The sequence below is a fragment of the Embiotoca jacksoni genome, unplaced genomic scaffold (assembly GCF_022577435.1).
Source record: "Embiotoca jacksoni isolate LCO1_2020_lvr unplaced genomic scaffold, fEmbJac1.0.p SCAF_86, whole genome shotgun sequence".
Lineage (NCBI taxonomy): Eukaryota > Metazoa > Chordata > Actinopteri > Embiotocidae > Embiotoca > Embiotoca jacksoni.
In genome coordinates, this window is record NW_027185443.1 from 298,226 (window position 1) to 315,378 (window position 17,153).

The following is a 17,153-nucleotide window of genomic DNA, read 5'->3' on the forward strand; positions in this document are numbered from 1 at the left end:
TGTAGATAAATGTGAGGGATTTTCTCTCTAAATCCGTCTCCTGTTCGCTAAATCTCACTTCTCCAAAACGAGCCTGCGCAATGGAACAAAGTCGGAATATTGAGATGTGACATTGCCCGCATCTCATCCTCTTTCTCCCCGTTTTTAATGACTTCAAACAAGTTCATTTTCGCCGGGCTTTGTCTTGCGGAGACCCGTGGGGATGTCTAGCGCTCTTTCCTTTCAGTGGCATTTATGTGATGTCTTCAAGGTAACTTACCTGATTTCCTTTGACACTATAGATTATCACCTTGGTTCTTCACTTGCTCACTATTTGCACAGAGCATCCTTACCTAGTTTAAACTGCAACAATAAAAGGGATTTTTTTTTTTATTATTTTTTTTTTATCGCTCATTTATATTTGACAGCTTTTTAGATGCATGATAACTGTGGATTTATTCTGATTTTGTATCTTTTTCATTCAGTTATGGAGCAACTGTCCTGCATGTCCTGTTGATTTTTTTGAGGATATAATCAGAGATTTGTGCACCTTTTTTGCTTTAATTGACTTTTTCTTTTTTTTTTTCTTTTGGAAAGCGTTGACTTGAATCGTGCATGACTTTCCCTGCACGGATGAATGGGGTTTTCATCCTCAGCTCCTCTGTGCACTCTACGCTCTTTTTCACCAGAATTCCCGAATGCAGCTCTGCAACTTTCAAAGTAATTACTGCTGAGTGTGCATTATTAAGTGCTAAATATCTAACCTGATGCTGCGGGGTTGAGAGAGAGCGGAGAGCATATCATGAAATACTTATATGCGTCGGGAACTGTGTCGGTTGGAGTTGTGATACAGATTGATAATGTCCTGTGTTTTATTGTCTTTATTATGTTCATTTGGCCCAGTCAGCTTCCTCCGCTGGCTTTGGCGGGAGAGCCTTTTTTCCACCTCACATTTTGGATCGGAAAGATCCCCCGGCGGTTTTTCTCCATCTTTTTTATTCTTTCTTTCTGAATTTCGAAGCACTTTTGTGCGTAATAACGCGCTGACAGCTGGGTTTTAGCACATGTGTGGGATTGGGGGGGGGAATGCTGAACTGGTTGTTAATGATATATATCATGGATGAATTTCATTGATCAATACGGGTTGTCTTTAAGTTACTACTGACTATACAGGGTCTGAGTGGAGGGATGATAATGGGGAAAGTGTGTTTTCAATTTGGACGCGCTCTGCTTCGTTGCGCACAGGCGCTCCGCAGCATCAGGGCTGGTCAGCCTCCTGTTGGACTGATTCAGGTACCAAGTGGAAGTTTGGATTTAATACATTTTCCTCCAGATCTAAAAAAAAAAAAAAAAAAAAAAAAACCTGTAAAGTTACCATCTGTTTCTTTTCTCTGCTAGCATCAGGGAATATCCTGAATCTTAAAGAGAAAACCTTAAGCCCACTGCTTTCTGTCTTATGTTTGAAAATGTGTGTCACTGCCACTGCTGATGTGCCCTTGAGCATGACACTGAGCCACCAACTGTCAGTGCAGATCTGCTCAGTGATCAGCAGTGTTATAAAATATGTTTGCTTTAAGTTGGTGATTAACTGAAACTTTTTCTGTGATGATGCTCAGTCTGTGACAGCAGTGAAAATATTAAAGCTCTCCCTCTCTCCCTGTGCGCAGAGTGCGATGTGCTGTATCTCCTGTAGCCACACCCTCTCACTACTGCTGTGCGTCCTCACCCTGACTCCGACGGCAACAGGGGCGGGGCCTGAGACCCTGTGCGGGGCGGAGCTGGTCGACACGCTGCAGTTTGTCTGTGGAGAGAGAGGCTTTTATTTCAGTAAGTGCACCTTTTTATTTATTCATAAAGGTTGGCTGTATATGTCCCAGAGCTCTCCACCTCCAGCGAGCTCATAAATAAAAAAGCAGCCGGTTTGACATCTCGTCTTGACTTTCCCTGCATTAATGTTCCTTCCTTCATTCATTCCTCGTCCACTGTTACATCTTACCTTTAAGTTCACGTGCGTCTCAGGATGAAGGCTTTGATTATTTTTCTTTCATTGTTGGTCCAAAGCCAAGACTCTGAACAAGTAAACCCAAATAATAATAATAAAAAAAAAATGGAATAATGATAAGTAACTATTGTTGGTGGCAAATCACCGTTTTGTCCGTGGGGAGAGGGCTTTAAGTGGAATTTGGCTGACTATCTCTGAGAAAAAGGAGGGCTAGAAACTAAATGTTGCAGTGAAGTTTTTTCTTTTTTCCACCAGAGAAGGGAAAGCTACCCAAAGAAAACCCTCGACCAAGAATCCAGGATTTAAATCTCCAATTTTTCCATTAAGGGTACAACCCAGCCCAGAACAGCACAGGATATATGGAGCAACCAAGGTTAGGTGCAATGTTCCACCGGCAGCCAGTGTTTCTCAGGACATGTATCCTGATCTTTCTGTCAGAGACGAGCAGCGCGACTATACATTAACAGTATAGCTGGCTCAGACGCTGCAGAGCTTAAGTTTTATAAGCTCATTACTCACATTTCTTTGGCTGACATCCCTCAATTAACCCAATTTGCCCTGAATGTCCTCAAGGGAGCATCATATCTCCACCAAAAGTCTTCTTTTTTTTTCTATCATAATTGATTGTCCCTCCGACTCCTGTGCAGTTTTGACAAAACAATCCATTATTAATGGTTTGGTTCGGTCCCAAAGTTATGAAGGATTTTCCACATGTGGTAGACGTTGTCAGCTGCCAGTTTCAAAAAGAAAAGAAGATATAAGATTTCTGTGGGAGATCAGCAGCATCTATAATGCATATGCAGTTGTTCTCTTTTCCAGTAATTGATTGCTTTCGCCTTAACCTGAACCTGGAATGGTTTGAAAATACACCTTTTTAAGAAGTTGGTGACGGATGGAAGATTAGGGGCCAGAAGGGGGCCAGTCTTGGAATCGCAGCCTCAGTGCAGCAGGGGGAATAAGACAGTAGTGGCTAGTGTACAGTCATGCAAAACTAAAGCCAGTAAAAGCCCAAAACAGATGAGTCTACAGCCATGTTAGCAGCTCTGTGATGCTAACACGCTAACGGTTACCATGCTTACTGACTCAGTTGGCTGCTAACAATCGGCAATTAGCACTAAGCTTAAAGTAGAACTGAGGCCCATGGAACCGTCTTTAGATTTAAAGGTATTTTCTCAGGGGATCAGCAAAGTTATTCCAATTCACTCTTAAGTTTCATGGAAATCCGTCAAATATTCTTGAAAACATTTCACACAAAACCACAAGGGGGCACTCGAGGAAGTGAAAAGTAAGGAGATCATAAAAGTAATAAGGGTTCATTCTCTGGGGACCAAGAATACCTGTACAACTTTTCATGGTAGTCTAACCGATAGATATTTGAGTTTGGACCAACGCTTGCTTGTGTAGCTAAAAACTGGACAATACGCTTTGAATATTCACGGGCTACCGCCTTCAGCCGCTGGTAGAGGTAGAATCCTTTTATCAAAGACTCGAACTTGCTTCAACATTGTGCTCTTGAGGCACATGGGATGGGATGACGGCTTTGCCTCAGAGGAGGTCTGATAGGCAGGGAAGCGTACAGGAGCATCCCACTATTGCTAGATAAGAACGTTGATGTTTGACATTTCCATAGACAACCTGGATATTATTCTCTTGCGTATACAAGTTTCTGCTGCCTACGATATCTCCTCATGAGAACATAAAGTAAAATTAAGGTTTGGTAAAGATCGTTGCAAATTTAGGCAACTTGAGAAGGATCAGGGTCTGTGGACGGGACATGGTTTACTCGGATCTACCGCCCCAACCTCCACTTAGCATGTGGCTTGCAGCATTTGTTCAAGGCTGATCAATGGCACTCAGTGTAAATTGCGTGGTGCAGAACTGCCTAATATGGTCGCAATTGCTTGAGATACCAGGTTGGACCGAGTCCATTTCCGGCATGCTCCCGTCTTGGTCATGCACAGCTTAGTCTGGCTAAGATTTGGGTTCATATTGGATGATTCTACGCCCACGAGACTTGTTCAATGTCCCCAAACAGTAGAGTGTAGAAGTTGGGCCGGTGAATGGATGTGATACCAGAGTTCATATCCAGTCACACACAACTCTACCTTTCCCTAACCTTAACCCAGTGTGTCTGTGCCATAACGTTAACCACACTGTTGTTGGTTACGCTAAGGCCTTGCACGAAATAGATTATTTGAAATCGTTGGTGTGGAACGGTCCAAAAATCGTCTTTGAATGGAATGAGATTTCTTTACAGACTCATCCATTATAAGCTGTCTGGCAGTGGTGTCGCCATGCACCTTGCTGCTGCTGCCGCTGCTGCTGCTGCTCTCCACCATCCAGCTCCGTGCAGCTTTTCCAAGACCAGTCAACATCATTCTCTGCATCAGGGGCCTCTGTATTGGCATTTGCCAGAAAGTTGTTGGAGAGCCACCAAGCTACTGCAAAGCTGCGAGTCTTGTTCGTCCAGATGCTGCTGGCAATACCCGCATGCTGTGAAGTGGTCATGACAGCCTGTTTGATTGCCAGTTTTCTGCCAGTTATGACTTTTTTTTGGTCTTTTGGATTCCCTCCGCTGCAGCACTTCTCTTGTATAAATGTCCGTTTAAGCTGAGAAACAGTGGAAAATCATGGACTACATGATCAAACATTACATTTTAGTAAATGCAGGCCTGGGACTGCTGTTCAATTTGATTTGTCCGCAGCCATCAGCCCATATTTTGGGTTCTGAGTAAACAGCTGCTCGAATTTGGACTTTGGCATCCTTTCTTTGGTCAGTCGTTTTTCTCAAAATCAATCTCCCTGGTAGAGCTTCTCTTAATATTTCATACCGCTATGTAAAATGCTCCCAAGAAGTGTCTGCAGCTGGAGCTCGAAGTTGTTGAAATGTTAAAGAGTTTGAAAAGGTATGCGGGTGTCCACAGATTGGACGACGTGTTTAAGGTGAGCTACCGATAGCCGACTTTTACTGCAGTTTAATAAGTGCTTCTCGCAGGGTGACTTGACTTGTAGAACTGTTGATATCCATCTCACGAGAAGGTGTTGAACAGAGGCCAATGTAACTCATGATCCTCATGCAGGATACACTTCTTAAACAGGAACAGACCTTTTTGTGGTAGGGGGAATGTATTTGTCTTTCCCGCATTACCTTACACTGAGCTGTCACTGAACTACACAGCGTCCATCTATCAATGCTGCATTTTCCTGTTGAGAAAGACGTGTATTTCATGAATACTCCATCCTTTTTCTGAAAAGATGATGAGGTTTGAGCAGCAGGGTGCCGTGCCTCGGAAAATATGCTGCTCCACTGTCTTCCTCGGTTTTCTCTCGCGCTCTCATATTCTCGCCGTCGTTCCTTTTCCTTCCCCATTTTTCGTCGGGTTGCGTAAAATATCTGGAGAATCCATTTGGGTGCTGTCGTCTGCAGCACCCGGCAGCAGAGGAAGCGTTCTCCTTTCCCTGAACTCTTCCCCTCAAGTCTGGCCGTGTTGAACTTGGCAGCCCTCTGATTGATAATGTGTCCAGAGACGGTGTTGCAACGACAATGCTCGCACTGCTTTTTGCCAATCCACCTTAAGCACGTCACCAGTAAAGTAGCACACTTGCATTTCAAGAGTGCAGATTTCCTACCCCTGACAGAAATGCTAAACACTAGTTGGTGGAAATTCTTTTTTTTTTTTTTTTTTTTTTTTTTAAAGGTAATGAAACAAACTGCGGTCTATGAAACAGAAAAAAAAAAAAAAATCCACAACTGTAGTCAGTTTTTCCAATTATTAGCCTGACCTAGAAATCCTCAGTTGTCTTTGTAATGCTTTAGCAGGCAGGACTGCGGGCTGATTTCACTGGGATGTTCATTCCATGAATCAGATCTGTTATGGGACTTTTTTTGGCGAAACGTACGTACTAAGTAGCTCCGTGTCCTCAGTCACTTTTAGTTCATGCTGAAATATTCAGTTATTCTAGAGCGAGTACGAGGTATCTAATCTCACCGCTTGTTTCTGCACAATGAATTACGACAAAATGAAATAATCCATCATCGTTGGCCCGCAGTTTATTGTTGGTACACGAAGTTCAAATCCAAAGTGCAGCGAGATATGAAACATGGTGATTTGTTCGGTGTTGTCCTGACTCGCAGTCGTGGCATGTGAGGTGAATGTGGAAAGGAAGGAAGGAAGGGAGGAAGGAAGGGAGTGTGGGGGGGAGAAATTGCTTTGTGCATACCATTGATGAGACTTCCTCTTCGCTGTTTGTACCTGTCGATTTCTTTTTTTTTTTTTCTTTTTTTTTTATTCAAAGCTACTCGAGCTGCAGAGAGCGGTAGAATGTGTAAACAGCACATCACAAAGTACAGACGCGCACACGCACGCACTCAAACACACGCACAGCTTCGGCCTCGTCCTTCAGCAGCAGGGGATTATGGGGATTACAGGATGATCAGGACACCCCTCCCCTCCACGCTCCCGAGTTCTTACACTGGACCCGAACACACAGCGGAAGGCTCTGCGATCTGAAGAAAGACCTCCTGTGTCCTCTCCGTCGCTGCGAAAAAGGTGTCGTTTTCCCATTAGGACCTGAAGTAAAAAAAAAAAATTTAAAAAAAAATCTCCGACCTCCCGGTGAATTACAGCTCAGCCGAACAAAGAGGCGTCTCATGAAAAGGACAGGCAGGTGTCCTCCAGATTTAGAACTGTACATTAGGTGAAGTTGAGATCCGGGGGATTTGAGGACACTCAGGGGACTAAATGGTGCTTTACCTTTTGAAACTCGTCATCAGTTTAATCCCGTCACATAATGTCCGACCTCTACAAAGGAAAACAAGGATATATCTGGTAACATAAGCGCCGAGATCGCTGAGATTTATAGCCGATATCCTTTCTGACATTCAGAAAATAGCCTTTCATTTCGCCTTCCCCTTAAAACCACTGTACTCTTTCCCATTGTTGAATGAACCTCACCTAAAAACATAACCACTATTCTTATTGTGTCAAATTTATGTTGCTAATGAGTTGGTTCTGACCATTTTGGTGCCATCGGCAAAGTGTTTACCAGCAAAAAACATTAAATGCATAGACCCAGTTTATTAATTGACAACCCAAGTTAATGAATTCCATACACTTGTTAGATTTAATGAGACATTATAATACAATCCAGAACTTTCCCAAAGATGTTTTTAGACCATCGCCAAGAAAATGTACCCTCATAAAGTGCCTATTTTATCTATTTTCATTCACAATACCTTGAACGTTTTCTTTTTTATTCTAGTGGCGGTGCATTTGGACAAAGTTTCAGTGTCACCGCGCAGGAACACTTCACTCATGCCATAAACCCCTTGTGGTACCGGTGATAAAGAGGTAGTTTCCAGTACTTTATGCAGCTCTTACAGTCCCTGCCCAGCTGTAAACTGCCTGACACTTCACAGGAAGAGCAGTGCATCGGCTCCAAGAATCCACTGGTTTTTATTGACCATGACCAAGCTGTAAAACTCAGATACTTTCTGTGCCACTCTGGAATGGAGGATTCCAGCCATCTCTCTCCAGTGCCGCTCCTTAGAGAAATGAACACTACGCGTGCTGAGCCTGTCAAACACCAGACCAAAGATGTTTCATGGAGCCGTGCGCTGACATCCGATGAAACACTTTAGAAACGATGACGTAGTAAAGACGGTCTTCAACCTGCGAGATATCTGATGTAAATCATTCAGAGGAACGAACCGACCCAAAGAAATGGTTCATGGTTTCTGTGGCCTCCAACTCAAAACTGCGGCCGGTAAACGCTTCTATACTGCTGGTACGTGCGCAAGGAGGGTGACCTCTTGTCAACGGAAGACGAGCTGCTAAGTGTGTTTGGCTGGACAGCAGGAAAAAGTCCAAAAGAACAGTTTGTGCAACCGATTCAGAAGAACAGGGATGTGGAATACGATACAAACACAACGAAGCATAAAACAAGCTTCCACTTTGTTTTTTCTGGTACTTGCGCAGGCACTGCGCTTTGTTGCACGTGGACATCTGCAAAGTATTCTTTACAAACTTTAGTAGATGATAAATTGTGTGTCCTGCCAACCCACCTGGAAGTGGAAAGCATAAAGTGGTCTTTAGGTGAATGGCTACAACTTGTTCCAAAGGCGACAAAGTTACGGAAAGAAATAAAAAATCCCAGAACATGTGAAAAAGGACTTGTCAAAGCACCTCTGCAGCGCAAAGGCCGTGTTCAGACAGAAACCAGCACCGTGTTTGATAAATCACTTCTGTTAGAGCGCCGAAAAAAAAAATGCCTCAGCTTTTGCTACAACACGATCCGGCATCATCCCGTAAAATGTTGCATTGGTCCCTGGCAGATTACGTTGCAATGTGAAGGCTAAATCTTTGGTTTAACTGGCAATTGTTGGGAGGGAGGATCAAATTGTCACTTTTCGCAAATACTATAAACCACTACATGGAGCTGCAGTGACGAGTTCATTAATAAGATGAGTGACAGAAAATGAATCGGCAACCGTTTATGGTTTTTGGCATCTTTAACAACTTGTTGCTTTTCTTTGTCATTCATGAAACCAAACTGAATATCTTTGGCCGTTCAGCTGCGGGAATGTTTTTTGCGTGACTACGGAAATAATGGGCAAGCTAACGAATGATTGCTAGCTGCAGCTCTACCGCCTTCCAGTCTTTTGGTGTATAAGCCTTCAAACTCTTGGATGTTTTACTCCAATCAGTGTATTTCATCCGAAGTTGCTCGCACCAATTCAACCGTTTTTAAGGTATTGCCGTTCTCGGTTTCAACACCCGTTGACCCGCCGCTTGTCCTTTTTAACCTTTATGGTCAGTATTTTCCTAAAAAAAAAACGCTCCGCTACTTCGATTGACCTGATTAAACAAATCGAAGTCCTGCAGCGAAGCAAGCTATGAACCTTTACGAACAGCTTTTCTTCCTACAAGTGGTCAGTATTTGATACTGAAAGGACAAATTTTTGCACGAGTATTCCTTCAAACTAACCTTTGCTAGTTGGGTCAACGAAGCCAATGCTTCTTTTAACATTTAACATTTCCCGCCTCTTGACGCATTAAGCCATTGATACAACACAACAGCCATCTAATCACAACTGTACTGGTTGGAAACCTTTTATCATCCCAGAGTCCGTTTAAAACAGCAAAAAGCAACGAGGCGGGAACTACTTGGCAGAAAAGGCTGTTTACCCTTATTTTATTAGCAACAGTCACATAAAACAACTCTTTGTTTATGAGGGATTAGAGCAAGTTATCCATGGCACTGAAGCATTTAAAACCAAAGCTTTTATACCTGATTATTATTATATGTGTGTTTTTCCCCAACCTGCCCGAGCTGATTATCCTATGTTACAACCGGCGCCAGCTGATTTCTCTCTCCCTTCCAGCTGTTTGTGCAGCAGGGTGGCAAACTACTTTCAGAATAATAGCGGATGTTAATTTGTAAGGCTTTATTGGGAGGGATTGGAAAACAGGCCAGGCAACGAGGCACGGCCCCACTTTTGGCTTTCAGCAGCCATTATATAATCGGCAGCCAGGGCTCAACGTCATATTTCTCTCTTCCTAAATTTCTTGACATCAGGTGTTAGTATAACAGCCAAGGCTTGTCCCACTGATACACACCATCTGTTTGCTCAGATGACTGAAAGCACAGAAAAGAATTTCCCACAGAAAACACTGTGGAATACCTGGAAAAGCTGTCAGAAATGTTGCATTCGAATCGATGAAAAACACAGATGTCAACATCTAAATAATTTTTCTTTTTATTAACTGTCTAGATGTTTCAGTTAACACACCTATCTTGGAAGCGCGAGCTCTGGGTGAATCCGGTTCCTCAGTTTCCCTAAATAATGCAGGTGCACGCTGTATTTTTAGCCTCATTCTACCTGACGTGCATCATGAAAGCCCCCCCCCCCACACTCCTGCCCCCCTCCCCCGTCCTCTCATTCACACCTCCATTAGCTTCCAGTCATCTTTGTGTCTGGGGGTCCGAGCAGAAAGATGCTTCTGTTTCTGAATGAAAGCGGCTCTCTGTCCAAAACAACGTTGTCAGGACAAGGCAGACAGAGAGCAGAAGTTAATGCACTTTGTCAGCGCTGGCAGGCTTCTGAGCCAAGAGCTATTAACTCTGAGAGGGAAAGGCATTTCCTCCTTGTAAATGCCATATTAAATTATTATTATTTCATTTGGTAACAGGGAAAAGCCCATCAGGGCTATATTGTTCAAGGTGAGCGGGGAATTGTAAATGGAGAGTCTGGGTTTTTCTAAAAGCCACCAAAGAGGGTGGGTTTTGAGGGGTGAGGGGGGGTTAAGGTAGTTAAAAGAGGAAGTTGGTACTGGCGTCATTGCAACTTGATGTGGTCATCAGAGTTAAAAATCGGAGTGTCACACCTTTAAACGGTCTTGTATGTTTAATTTTGGCTAAAGTCTCCGCGGCACCTTTTTTCGCTGGGCGTGACTCTTTCATGAATCCCGCCTCCATCTTCAGCGTGTTCTCTGAATGAGAAGGCGCTTCTGCCAAATGAAAATGTGAATGAACGGCGGGGGCACAGCAGATCGAAGCCTGCCTGGATCTGGATGTTTCTGCAGGTGGATCGGGCCCAGAGGACTTTGCGGCTTGGCCTCGCTGGACGGGCCTCTGTGTAAAAGATACCTGGGCCAAACTGGCTTAGCGGGATATTCCCATCGTTTTGGGTGACTGTGACCCCCTTCTTTACAGGCAAAGCAGCTGCCAAAAGCGGGTCCGCGGTGTGCAACGTGAGACACTGTAAAATTTATATCAGTGTCACTACGGCTGGTCATATATGTGCCCCCGGCCACTATCACTGCTGTAGGCCTAGTATGACGTCTGGCAACTCGCCACCATTCGTTTAATTCATTCTACTAAGAAATATAAATCATTGGAGAGGAAAGAGAATCTGATTTATAGATGTTGAATTGGCTGTTTGCCGCACCTGCATACTTCATACGCAGTTTACAACGATGAGGGCAGATTTGCCACCTGAAATTCAAAGTCAATTTTGAATCAATGAGTCCTTTATTTCAGAAAGTGGCAGACAAAAGCAGACTTAATTTCTGACTAGTGGTCGTTGACTATACTGGCTGTAAGGATTAGCAAATTTGATCAGCTGTAGACAGCTTAACGGTAGTTTTGTGAGTTGCCCCAAAATTTCTCTAGTCTGGCTGAGGGTTGTTTTTCTGTGTCAAACTGAAAGTGCCCATTTCAGGCAAAAAGCCAAAAAAAAAAAAAAATAATCATATACGTAAAAGTAATAGAAACTATGAAACATGATTGTCCCGATTGTTCGCTACTCGCACATGCACCACAGTGCTCAAACGTAACCCCACAAAATGATGTAGTGTGAAACTCCCATGGTCTATAGAGGGTAAAAAAGAAAAAAACATGATATTGTCTAGTCCCCCAAATGCAAGATGAAGCCCCCCCCCCTTTTTTTTTTTTTAAACCAAATTTCCAGAAAAATGTATTTAGACCAGTGCGGTGTGCTTGCTTTCTTCTGCAGTACTCTGAGAACTCTCTCAACATCGTTTTTTTTTTTTTTTCCCCTGTTCGTTCAGCTTAGGTGCTGCACCTAGGTATTGTAATGGTGGGAAAAACCCTGTTGAATATCACTCTTATTACAGTAAACATGCTCAATGCTTCAACATGCAGAAAAATCCAAAGCTCGACAGCCATGCCGTGCCAACTTTTGATCGCCTGACTACGATTAGACCATCGAGAGAGCTCGAGCTAACGGGTCCCTTTGCAAAGCGGCGGTAACGTCTTTGTCACCTCAGTTGTCTAAAAAAAACAACAAAAAAGCCTCCCGTGCTTCCTCTCCGACAGGTAAACCAGGCTACGGCGCCAATGCAAGGCGGTCACGTGGCATTGTGGACGAGTGCTGCTTCCAAAGCTGTGAGCTGCGGCGCCTGGAGATGTACTGTGCACCTGCCAAGACTAGCAAGCCTGCTCGATCTGTGCGTGCACAGCGCCACACAGACATGCCGAGAGCACCTAAGGTTAGTACCGCAGGGCACAAAGTGGACAAGGGCACAGAGCGTAGGACAGCACAGCAGCCAGACAAGACAAAAAACAAGAAGGTGAGCAAAGCACTAAACAAATACACTCTAAAAAAAAACATGGGATAAGGATTGATGTTTGGGTCGTTCATTTATCCTGTAAATATCCTGAGAATGTTTAAACAAAACGAGTTTGAAAATTTGGGAAACACGCTTGTTGTTTATTCCTGCAGCCAACGGCCGGTTAGCTTAGCTTAGCGTAAAGGAGTGAAAACAGCGGGAAACCGTTGTGATTCGAAGGCGCGTGGCGCGAAAAGGTACCACCAAATTGTGTTCGTTTTTTTTTCTTGGATTAAAAAGAGACATGATGCATGATGATAAGTAAGTTTTCCAAGAGCTACTGGGTGAATTTCGTTTCCGTAGGACAGGACCAAACTAATTAAAGCTCACGAATATGAGTTTAGCCTGCACAAAAAAGACGTGAATTGGATTATGTTCCCAATTCTTATAAAACAAGACTAAGCTGACGGGTTGCTGGCTGCAGAACAAATGTAAAAGTGGAATCAAACCGCTAATCTCATTAAGCGTATTTTCTACATTTTCGAGCATTTAATTTAAGGGGTTAACAGGGTTCGAGTTTTTTGGTTGTTTGCTGCATAGTAACGAAAATATTGTCCATTCAACTTAAGTGGCTTCATTTTTCTCCCACAGAGACCTACACCTGGACATAGTCATTCATCCTTCAAGGTAATCATGGAAATTGGATCATTTTGTCTTCGTTTTCTTGCTTTGATGTTATTTAAAGCAAATGCACGAGCTCTCGGATGACATCAGAGTTTCAAAAGCGCGACGAGCTTCATGGTAAAATCAGAGGGATTTTTATAAAAATAGGCCTGAAATCTCTTGGGCAAATAAAGAAACTGTAATGTCTAAATGCAGACTGTCTCATTCTCCAGCTGCCAACCTGCGAGGAGAGTGTGATCCTTTTAAGATTCAACAGTGTGCTTTTTACCCTTTTCTCAAAAAAGAAAACCATTAGCAAGAGAAGGAACTAAGTGGTTTTTGTGGTAGACAAAGTGGCACTCCCGCTCCCCAGGCAGAATCTCCACTCTGCTACTGTACATTATGTCCTGAAATTCAGACGGCTCACCATAACAAACTCACACATGCGAGGTCTGGAGATGAAGCACGCATATCATGTTTAGTGTACCTACGTCTGCAGTGGTTTCCATGTAACCGGTATCTGGTGTTGTAGGAATCCATCTCTTATTTTTCTCTTGACGTTGAACTGAAATTTGAATTCTCCCCAGTTCAAGTCAGGGAATCTAATGATATCGCAGCTATTTTGCATATTTTTTCCAAAGACAATAAAACCATTTTTTTTCTGACATATTTGGGGAGGGAAGCAGTTTCTATGGTGCACGTTTTATGCCATCAGAAAACATGCTTTCGGAAATGCAGACAACCCCCCCCCCCCCCCCCCCCACCCCACCGCGCGCGCCCTCCGAACCTCCAAATCCAATATCGGAAAATTGTGGGGATAAGAGATTTTTCGAAGTTATCCAACCATTTGACGAGCAGTTTGGACGGAGTATCCGGGCCCCTGTGGGTGGGCGGGTTTGGCAGTCATTGACTGATATTTGAGCACTGCAGGAGAGAAGCAGTTCTTCCGTAGAACATCAGCAGTGCAGCCTCCGATAGCCGTGTAGCTATTGCTCTTACAAGATGTTTTCCCTCCTTTATAATAAGCCGACAACAATCGGTTATCCACTCTGATCAATGTAACATTTTAGGAGAATCCATTATTCTTCTGTTTGCATTTTGTTCGAGAAGTTGGAGACAGCAAGCTACGCTAGCTACGCTGGAAATGATCTATATAGCCTGATATCCCAACTCACAAGGGGGATATGTGCACAGCGTACGCCGCCTTCTATCGTTAGACCCCAAAGTTGACTTGCATTAAGTGTACAAATTGCCAATTCGCAATTGAAGATATCACCATTTTGAAGGTTCGCTTCGAGCTTCTTAGTTCAAATTACAACACGGAGCACAAATGGAAAGGCTCAAATCACAGATGGGACCGAGCAACAATGAATGCCGGCTCGGTTTTAGAATAAAAAGTCACAGGTGCAAGGCTGTGTATCGACATTTTTAGACCCAGGGTCCATTTCTGGGTGAGACAAACCTACATGCTGAAAAACAAATAAAACTTTAATTATTTGTTATTACGTTTTTGAAACAATAGCTACACTAGACAAACCAGTTATATACAGGCGCTTCGAGTTTCTTGGCAATCCTGTATCTTCATTATTACCGCTGTACGTCTAAAAATGTGCTTCTCTTTTGTTGCAGGAAGTGCATCAGAAAAACTCAAGTCGAGGCAGCACGGGGGGCAAAAATTACAGAATGTAGGGAAGGAGCGAATGGACACATGCCCGGCAACTTGGGAAGAGAGAAGGGAGTGGCCTTACCTGGTACCCCCTGTGGAATGGTTCACTGTAAAACAAAACAAAGAGGATGCTAACAATGGCCCCAAAAAGCTCCTAAAAAATGTTTGAAACCTGAGCGCTAAGAGCTGTTTTAAGGGTTTGACGGGGGGAGGGGGGGGGGGGGTCTTGTGATTATTTTATACACTGCACCATTCCATAACGGGAGGAATTCTTTGTTAATGCAATGTAACAGACTAGTTTAGCTGCTGAGACACGAACAAGAGCTTATTATACCTCTATGTGTGAGCTGCAGCAAACCCCCTTTGGCTCCAGCAAAGGTGGGAAACGTATCTGGGCTTCAACCAATCAGAGAGTGGCAGTGCTGTGGTTGGGAATTGAGTGGTGCATCCTGTTCCCTGAACTTGGCAGAGGTAAATCCTTTTTACTCTGAGAGAGTGAATTGATTCACACTCCTTTGGCAAGACAGGATACTTTGTCCACTGGTCACGTTTAACAGTTAGTACCCCAGTTTGAAGCTGATATTTTACCTTCAGAGTTTGTTTTCATGCATCGTGCATTACTGTGGATATTTTTAATATGTTAAAAAAAAAAAAAAAAAACAAGGTTCGCTTTAAGGACAAGGACCAGGTGGTGATTAGACTTTAAACAATGTTGTCGTTATTTTACCTTGAGCCCAAGTCAAATCCCTACTAAGTTGAGTTGCTAGAAGGCTTGAGACCAATCCAAATCCCTCCTAAGCCCCAGGAAGTGTTGAGAACCTGAGGACTGAGTCTACAGTCCAAACACTTCTTTAACAACAGATCAAGCACCATTAGAGGGGATTTTGAAGTAAGTGGGAAGTGCAGTAGGTACTACAATAACAAGAATGGGGTTTTTGCCTCTTTTCATAAACAGAAAAACAGATAGACCTGAACCGAATTTGCTTTTTGACCGGTCAGTGGCCTGTTTTCGTTTGGTTGTCAGAAATGGGTCATTCATTGGATTCAAAGTGCATTTGGCATAAGTGAGTGGAATAAATCAAACAGCGACAATCAGACAAAAGTGTTTGTCGTCTGCATCCTTTTCACATGTCACCACCCTGGCCAAATTGGATTTTTGTCAACAGTCCAGATACCCAGCGATCAACATAGCAGTTTGATTGGAGGCCTGTGTTCAAGGTTAAGCGCAAGTCATGACAGTTTAGTTACAGCAAGTCAGTGAGTGCTGTAAAAAAAAAAGAAATACTTACCAGTATTCAACAAAAGACACAATGTTTTCTTGCTCTAATAAAGAAAATGTTCCCAAAACTGGCAATACCAAAAGACAGAGAGGCTGCAACAATAGCCACATAAATGGGGAAGTTTAATGATTGATTGATCTTGGCCTGTGATATTTTTGTTAGTTTAGGGAGGCCGAGAACTTTGCTACTTCAGTTGCAGCTTGCATTATCTGCCCCGATGGCAAGAGTTACAGCGAAATTTCACCAGATCCATTTCAAAGTCCACCAGAGAGACACACAGATTAAACGATTTGGTAAATATTGGCAACCAAAATGACAAGTCCTCCTGTAGACGCGAGGTACGGTACACACATGCCAGTACACAAATACACATGCAAAGCATCCACAGTGTAAATGAGAGTTGTGTAACTACGAGCAAGGGTCATGCACACAAGTTTCATGAAATGCCAGTTCTGAGAAGTCCTTGCATGAGGACGGACGGGAACGGCTGTTTGTTCGAGCCTCCATAAAGTCGTCCAAGACAACTCATCTCTGGCTCTGCCTCCTCCTGCCTGTGTATAATCAAACAGTACTCCCATTATGTTAACCTATGCATTACTATCATTCATTGTACATGATGGTTTCATATAACAAAACTGTATTACAAATCCTATCCCCTGTATAATGGTGCTATTTTGTAGTTTGTTACTTGCAAGAGATGGCTAAGACAGACTGATGGCAGGGCTTATATTGGAGGTCTTCCCTTTTGCACAGCCTTGTGGCCACCATTTTAATAGTGTTTTTATTTGTAAGCTGTTTCAATAAGGTAGTAGTGTAAGCGAGTAAATGTATCTGTGTGAAATCTGTGAATGCATGGAGAATAAAAAAAAAAAAGAAAAAAAAAAAAAAAGAAGAAGAATATATCATGTTGTGGTCCCAAGAAGGCAAAATGCTATTTTTTCTACTGTTTTTAAATTATTTTCTCAATATAGATCCCTTATGCCAAATAACTTGACAAAAGTACTGTGAACTGTGATTCTTCCAATTGTAATGAGATTGTTGAAAGTCATGGTGTGCTTTTGTCTGTCCTGAGGCGTATACGTACATATGCCTCGCTGGAAGCCAAGGTACTGACTATTAAAATGACTTAAAGCGAGACTACGTAACTGAACTCGGCAGCGGCCCCTGTGGCCCCAAGTTGTTACTACAGGACAATCATTACACGTTCGACAAGACCCCTCGAATCGAATGCTTTAAAGACAAATTGTCTCATCAAAGTCACATCAGCGTCCAGTTTAAATGAATTCAAAATGTCGGGAAGCCTTCTTGGCTACGAGTCAAATGAGATCAATATCCTTTCACATCGGTCTGTTAGCAAATTAGCTTAGCATAGCGTAAATGCATGCCTTCAGATTGAACTCATGAGCTCATGTTTACGACGTGGCAATACGTGTGTCTGGTGTGCTTGGTGTCTAGTGATTAAGTCGTGAGAACACCGATGCAACGACTAG

At 43.2% G+C, this 17,153-nt stretch overlaps 1 protein-coding gene across 2 annotated transcripts; it reads left to right on the top strand.

The window, feature by feature from the left end:
• igf1 (insulin-like growth factor 1) lies at positions 1-16,561 on the top strand. 2 transcript variants are annotated; one of them, XM_069139841.1, is made up of 5 exons: positions 1-250; positions 1,647-1,806; positions 11,822-12,075; positions 12,706-12,741; positions 14,347-16,561. In XM_069139841.1, the coding sequence occupies exons 1-5, from the start codon at positions 203-205 to the stop codon at positions 14,404-14,406; spliced, it is 558 nt and encodes a 185-aa protein (XP_068995942.1). In that variant the 5' UTR covers positions 1-202; the 3' UTR covers positions 14,407-16,561. The 2 variants fall into 2 exon arrangements, with proteins under 2 accessions (XP_068995942.1, XP_068995941.1); XM_069139840.1 differs by lacking the exon at positions 1-250 and adding an exon at positions 940-1,007.
• The last annotated feature ends 592 nt before the right edge of the window (positions 16,562-17,153 follow it).

Coding starts and splice junctions, on each gene's coding strand:
- igf1 (XM_069139841.1), top strand. CDS start 203: ATGTCTAGCGCTCTTTCCTTTCAGTGGCATTTATGTGATGTCTTCAAG. Junction 1,807..11,821: donor AGAGAGAGGCTTTTATTTCA/GTAAGTGCACCT, acceptor CCTCTCCGACAG/GTAAACCAGGCTACGGCGCC. Junction 12,742..14,346: donor ATAGTCATTCATCCTTCAAG/GTAATCATGGAA, acceptor CTTTTGTTGCAG/GAAGTGCATCAGAAAAACTC.